The 7,681-nt window shown below is 43.9% G+C and overlaps 1 protein-coding gene across 1 annotated transcript; it reads left to right on the forward strand.

The window, feature by feature from the left end:
* Positions 1-1,544: 1,544 nt before the first annotated feature.
* On the forward strand, positions 1,545-5,189 carry LOC121289612 (pituitary homeobox 3-like). The gene is made up of 4 exons (XM_041209234.1): positions 1,545-1,644; positions 2,789-2,874; positions 3,324-3,608; positions 4,650-5,189. The coding sequence occupies exons 1-4, from the start codon at positions 1,545-1,547 to the stop codon at positions 5,187-5,189; spliced, it is 1,011 nt and encodes a 336-aa protein (XP_041065168.1).
* The last annotated feature ends 2,492 nt before the right edge of the window (positions 5,190-7,681 follow it).

Raw genomic sequence — 7,681 nt, forward strand, 5'->3', positions numbered from 1 at the left:
GCAGTAGGGACAGTTCAACCATCTCTGTGGGTCAGGGCACCAGAGGGCAGAGTGTCACACACTAACAACTAAGGAAGCTTGAGGTGCCCACCTCTGCTTTATCCAAGATGGTCTCCTGACTAAATAGCACTCCCACTTGATGTTCCCCATTCCCTCCTGAAAGTATCACTGAGCTATCTTCACCGGTTTGCACACCGCTTCCCTCTCCCAGCCATGGCGCACTTTTGCCAGAACTGGAGAGGGCTTCTTGAGTTGAGGGAGCTGACTTGGCAGCCTGACAACACTAACAAGAGATTCCTTCTGAACAATTGATCGTTCAAGTTGCGAGACTCAAGCGAACATATTGTATTCTTCAATCATTCCAAAAGCCCAGGAGCATGACATCATGGTTATGAACGCGAAACTATTCCCAGCAACTCTCCGCCCCAAGAATAAATTTTACGGCAGCTGTACATTGTTGACATCTGCACATCAATCTAGTCAGGACAGCCTATCTTCCTAATCCAAGGCATCCTTTGTATGTTTTAGAACGAGTGTAGATGGGCGAACCGGGCAATAATATGATAGCGGCGTAGCTGAGTGTTATGAACTCACAGCTATCCGTCTTATTCCAAGTGAGGTTAATTGAACTTTGTCCCGTTTAAACAAAATCGATGGGATTAACGAGATTGTATCCAAAATTTATGGCTGCAAGTGGCGTCATTGTGTACACATATTAACCACAAACCGTGATCAAATTCTCAGTGGCAAGACCCCCACAGCACATCAATGCAATAAACAGTAGCAAGGCACGCTTCTCGGGTTCTACGCTAAAGTTCATGCTTTAGTTTGAGTCGAAGGCACAATTGGCGGCAGCGTTTGTACCTATTTATTGCTGCCGCCTTTACAGAATTTGTCCATATTAGGTGCAAGGCTGTGAGAACGTATAGACAAAAATAAATTGCAAGTTGCAACTGAGCTCAGATTGAAGGGTCTGCAGTCGAGGAGAATTCAGGTATTTGTGTGCAATAGACCCACTGATGTGACGGCTGGGACGTTCGGCTCCCTGGAGCCGCTCCGACAGCTGCTCATTCATTGACACCCCTTTCACCAAAGCGTCACAAGTCAATTATTATTGGCAGATTATGAAGCCAATCGAAGATTGAGACCCCGACAATTTTGTGAGCAGCAACCTGAAGTGACCAATCCGCAGAATCTATAGGCGGGATTTCCTCCTCTCGGTTCCCTGCCTCCTCCTACTCCATCCCCCAACACCCCCGCCCCCTCCCCCACCGGCCCCCCCCTTATCCAACGTGCTTTATTCCAAACTTACTACAGCCTGTCCACAATGGACAGCAAGAGGAAACAGCCGCCCCATAGAATCGGACAGGAAAAGACTGAGTTTTGGAATTAGCGGTTGGGATTAAAAGGACCTCGGGTGCAAATTGTTCAGGCGTTAAGGAAAAAAAAATACTGTTCTTTCAAAAAATAAATCTGCATGGACCATTTGAAGACTATTTTTTGATCGGAAACCTTGCTCTGGTTCAAACTGGTGTAGGTACAGCATGGCAGCGACTTCTCTGAAATCATTGCAAAACTCAACTGGGAATAATAGTTCTTTCGGGATCAGGCACTTAGCCGGGACGCCGAACAGTGAGAGTGGAGGTAAGAATGTGAAGAGAACCAAACAAGTGCTGAAGCTGCAGCTGCCTTCTGCACAGTGGCATCGAATTATTTTAAACGCCAAATTCTTTGTTTCAAATTCCAAAATGATACCAACACGATTAAAGCCGTTGACTCCTAGTTCGTACTGGCTGCTCCCATTCTCCATCCTTCCATTTGAACGAACTGATTGATTTTTAAATTTGTATTTTAAATTAATCTGACGTATGAAATAAATTGAAATTAATTTTGGTTTCCAACTTTAAATCCCAATTAACGAATTATGCCGCTCACTAAATTGACACAATTTGGGAATAACTATTATGGAGCGGTCTGTCTCAGCCCGCGGTCAGTTTCTCGACTATTCTGCGTTTATTTTGAATTATTTTCACAATATACACTAACCCTGGGCATAACATAGCAATCCCGGTCACAGTAATAGCATCCCTGGCCATAATGCACTCGTTATGGTTATGCTATACTAACTCTGGTTATAATGTATTAACCCTGGTCACCAATGACATTTCACAAGACATACGAACGGTGGAATTTTTCAAATCGGGTGTAGATGGGAGAATTTGCGAACAACTCCCAGTTCAATACCCGTCATGTAATCTCCCAACACATCAATGCAACTTCCCAAAACCCCCTCAGAAACATCTCAATACTTCCAATACAAGGACCAATTTCAATAACTTTAACTCAAACATATCACAAACTCAAGTTCTCTCTTCGAAAGCAGCCAGGTCGCTAAATCAGAAATGATTTTCACAGTTTACTTTGCAGGCAGCGCACTGGACAGTATCAGAGCCAGCACCCCGTTTCTTTAGAGGTAGTAATACTTTCATATTCAGATTATTTGAATATTCGCGCCGGAGCACACAAATTGCAAAGAGTTTGGACATATCATGAATCATTGAAAAGTGTAAATTAAAACAATCGGATCAAGTCAAATGATCTCATCTCCAGTTCCGGGAAATCTCTAATGTGAAACAGCTTTCATCAACAAGAACACCATTTTTGAAAAGTTCTATATTTTGTACTTAATTGGTGTCCCTTGATATGGATTAACAGCATTGGAGATGTTGTAAAGGAACTTGGCAGAAACAGAAGCAGGCCTGTGCTGTGCCTTGTGTTTATTGTGCAGGATTTGGAACTATATACACAAGAAGAGAAAAAATAAAACTGTACATTATCCTTTCTCCAAGTCGAAATAAACCCGGGAGGCGGCCGGTAGAACGCCACGAATCCTGATTATCTTGAGTTTACCCACAAAAGATTTTGGTTAAAATTGATAGTTCAACAAACAATAGTTTGGGAGGCCGGCCGAAGTTTACAAAATACATATCAAGCTGATCTACCGTTCAGTTTGCCACAGAAGTTTGAACAAATGATTGGGGCGTCTATTGGAAATGTCTGCAGCAATGCCAATGTCCGTTTAGTTTATTTGGATAATTTAAGGTGATAATTTGAACCCTAAATTGCACGTTTAAAACAACGCTTAGTGCTTAATCAATTAGCTGTCTTTAAATATTGTGTTAAAAGTGTGGAACCGAGTTTCCAAACTCTGGAATATGACATACTTATTTTTTAAAAAGCAGCATCTTGGTAAAATTGTAAGATTTTTACAGATTGGGAGAAGGTGCATATGACTGGAACTTGTGCCATTGATATGGTCTAAGGAAGCTTTTGATATGGCGCAGCGAAGGGAGAACATCAATTTCTCATTTCGTCTGTTGTGTTGCTCACCCCCGGCAGGAGAGAACGAGCAGCTCCGGCGATGTAAGTCCGACGACTCGGGCTCGGAAGACAGTTCCGTCAAAAAGAAACAGCGGAGGCAGAGGACTCACTTCACCAGCCAGCAACTGCAGGAACTGGAGGCGACTTTCCAGAGGAACCGCTATCCAGACATGTCCACTCGGGAGGAAATAGCGGTGTGGACAAACCTCACCGAGGCGAGGATCAGGGTAAATATTGCAAGCTGCAAAACCTTCCACATCCCCAAAGCAAGCCTTTAGACGGCAACTGTACTGTCGTTTCGACTTTAAGACTTTAAATTTTGTTACTTAACAAGCGAGATACTGATATTTTGAACTTTTTGTTGACATTTTAACTGGTAAAAATGGTTTTCAAAGCAAGGCACTTAGAGCAAAAAGTAAAGCATTTTAATAGGAATTTCTTGCACAAGTGAACAAAGCCAGGGAATGATTGCAACCATAACTTCAGGGAATCAATCGTTTGCAAAGTAGAGCGAGCTAACACAGGAAAGTATAGTTCTGGGTAGATGGGACTTTATTACACAAATCTGACTCTCATGGGTGCATTTATTCAAACCAGAAACATCCGTTGCTCTGAACGCCTTGAACCAGAGGTTTGACTCGAAAGCCGAACCTAGCTTTTGTTTCAACCTTCTTCCATGGGTTTTAATAAGACCTTGCAGTCAGTTAAAGGGCACAAGATTGGGTCCTAACAAGCGAAGCTTGAAATGGCTTGGCTAAAAAATAAGCACAACGTACATTCGCGATGTGTGTATTGAACTTGCAGATGTCTGTCTGCACACATACAATTCCAAATTCTAAAAGGAGCGCAGGAGCAGAGGGACCTGGGTTGGGGGGTGGGGTGAAGAAGGTGCACAGATCAACGAAGGTGGCAGGGCAAGTTGAGAAAAGGGTTACGGACCCATAGCTGACGAGATCCTGGACTTCATAAATTTTATTCGATGATTATATGTTTGTATTGTATTGTATATGTTTGTATTGGAACACTCAATGTTTTTGTTGTGTGTGTTTGCGTTACTGTGTCACAGGTTAGTTTAGAAAAATATTAGACACAGAACCGTCAATAGGAAACCCTTTGCCTGGTTAGAAACAATTTTGGTCTGATTTTCCAGGTGGGCAATATTTGATGTAATTAAATGCTTTTGTTCGACCCTTCCATGCATTCAGTTTTCTCATCACTAAATACTTACAAGTTGAAAGTTAAATTGCTTTACTTTTCGGTTTGGTCAGGTGTGGTTCAAAAACCGCAGAGCCAAGTGGAGGAAACGGGAACGCCACCAACAAGCAGAACTCTGCAAGGGGGGTTTTGGAGCGCCCTTTAATGGGCTGGTGCAACCCTACGAGGATGTGTACTCGGGGTATTCGTACAACAATTGGGCCACGAAAGGACTAGCCACCAACCCTATCTCGGCCAAGAGCTTCTCTTTCTTCAATTCCATGAATGTCAACACTCTGTCGTCGCAAGGCATGTTTTCGACGCCCAGCTCACTCCCTTCCATGACTATGGTCCCTTCCGCTCTACCTGGCTCCAGTTTGAATAATTTGAACGGCAGCCTCGGCAGCCCTTCGCTGAACTCGGCGGTCGCTGCCACCCCCTGCCCCTACGGAACTAGCTCCAGTCCATACGTGTACCGGGACAACTGCAACAGCAGCTTGGCCAGCCTGAGACTTCGAGCCAAGCATCACTCTTCTACCTTCAGCTATGGGCCCGTGCAGAACCCAGCTTCCAACCTCAGCCCCTGTCAATATGCGGTGGATCGACCAGTATAAAATGGACTTGATATTCTACACGTCTCATTTTAGCCCAACTATTTGGGAGACGGATGGGGTGGGGGGCGGGGAGGGGGAGGGGGAGAGAATATCCTCTCCAACACATAAACATAACGGTCATCGCGCTCTGCCCTCATCAGTCTATAATTTGTTAATATGAAAAGTGTCAGCTCCTCAATGCAAATTGTATCTCTCGAGCCTGCCGTAATTATCATCACAGGTCACGAAACAACCGCCTTTACAATCCATCTCTGTGTGCCTTGGCCCGTGCAAAAATAGTCTTTTAACTGCCCAGGTGTGGCGAGGAAATGCAAATAAGTGGTTAAGGTCCCAAACAAGTATGTTTTTTTAAAATATATATATATATATATATAAACTACTTTTAAACAATACCCTGGACATTGGCAGGCCGCTTCAAACGGAATGGTTCAAAATCTATTTGTCAAATTTCATAAAGAAAACTCCAAATAAATGTTATTGATGACAACCACACTGAAGGTGGGAGGGAGGGAGACGGGGTGGGAGGGGGGGAGGGTGGTGGTTTCCACTGGGTGGTATATTCTTCTTCCCCACACCTCTCGGTAAGAAGTCTTTCCTTAATTTGCACAGAGGCAATAACAGTTCACACCAGCCCTCTCCCTCCCAAACCCTCACACCCTCCGCTCCCAAGCCTTTCATCTTGGAGGGCAGGGGTATTTGTACGAAAATGGTCCACTTGCCGATTTCAGATCATGCCCTTCCAGGTGCAATCGGCACAGGTATGTCATACTCAAGCGGTTGATGCCTCTAGTCCAGAATGCCCTCCGCAGGTTGAGAAGCATTTTTTTTCTCCCTCCCCCCCAACCCCACCCCCTCCCTCCCAGAACCCGTATTGATGGGGAAGCGGAAGTAAAATTTTAGGATAAAATCTTTCAGTACTGATAGCTCGGAATATATTTTAAAATATTAATAATCTTGTAGTATTTGATTATTTCCCTATAAATAGGACAGTACGAAAATGAAATGGACATTTTTTTAGTATGTTTATACACTTTCGTTTTATCGGGATTCTCTACTTTGAGTTGCTTTCGAAGAGTTACATCGCAGTTGTGCTGTTTATACGAGTTATTTAAGCACTGTAATACTTGTATGCCTGTTGATTAAAGGTTCCCCGTTTAATAAATGGACAAAGACGCGGGTTAGTAGCAAGTGCCGCCTCCCGATCGCTGGGCACTCCAGACTGGGCTGCCTCAACGCTCCGAACCCGTGTTCACGGGTCTGTGCAAAGCGAGTGTCAGCAGGGTTCAAATTAATGCTGAATTACCCACAGCGTCGGAATGGGCGAACAAATAAATGAAGCGCCGCCGTTTGTTGGTGTCAAACGGGCAGAGCCGCATTCAGATTTCTTTTATTCACCTGCTATCTGGAATGATAAGTTGCTTAGTCGGGGGATTGGTGCGCACACGAAAATGTTGCTCGGAAGTATCGGGCCTTTTCGGAATTTGTTGGACAGCGTTTGATAGTGAGGGGATCTTTGCACAGCACCTAAAGGTCAGTCTGCCTTTTCGAAAGAAGGTTTAGAAGCCTAAGTCCCTCCAGTTTTTTTCTTTCTTCTTTTTCAAATAATTTACCTGCTCTGCCTTGAGCCCCGAGTGTACAGATTCGGAGGGTGAGGCAATCGAATAGAGAGAGCGACAGGGGACAGGTCTGAGCAGGGGAGAGGCATCGCGTACAGCAAAACATCCAGGGAAGGACACGGATATTTCTATTTGCTTTTTTTTTGTTCACATGCATGGATCAGCTCCTGCCGTGGCGAGGAAAAGTGTGTACGGGCAGGACGGCGGGGCCTGTCAAAAGGAGGAAGCAGGGGAGAGTTTAAAATTGTCCGGGTAGGCGGACAACGTTCCAGTCTAACTTCAGGGTGGAATAAAGCAAGCATTTGATAAGCATTTTGAACGATTGGTTATTTCGGCTCCACTCAGGATCCTGTTCCAATACCCTCGCAGTCCCCACATTTTTTTTGCTGTTATGCTTTTAGTATTTTCAGCTTTTTGATGGCGGATCCACATAAGATTCCCACTGAACTGATCGATGGATACATGACGGGTGTGAGGGATGCGTTGAGCGAGAAATTGTATTTTTTCTTATTTTTCATTTAATGTAAAAAAAAAGACCGGTTTATCATTTGCGAGTACACTGATGTGATTATTTAACAAATTTAGGGCAGTAAGGGTGGAGAAATGTTTATTTCAGCCCTCCCTGCCCCTAAAGCCTTTGCATGGAACTATGAAGGGAATAAATTTGACCAAGTCCTGGCAGGAAACGACAGGATGTCAATTCGTTCCAACCCGCGCTTATATAAACCGAGAATGGGCAGAAGGAAAGGATATTTTAATATTCACTGAAATGCAAATGGTAAAATCTCTGATGACATTTGATGCACGAGGATCTTTGAATCCATTTGATAGAAATTTTATTACGTAAATATTTTGTTCGAAATTTGGACACTCTTT

Source organism: Carcharodon carcharias, chromosome 17 (assembly GCF_017639515.1).
Source record: "Carcharodon carcharias isolate sCarCar2 chromosome 17, sCarCar2.pri, whole genome shotgun sequence".
Taxonomy (NCBI): domain Eukaryota; kingdom Metazoa; phylum Chordata; class Chondrichthyes; order Lamniformes; family Lamnidae; genus Carcharodon; species Carcharodon carcharias.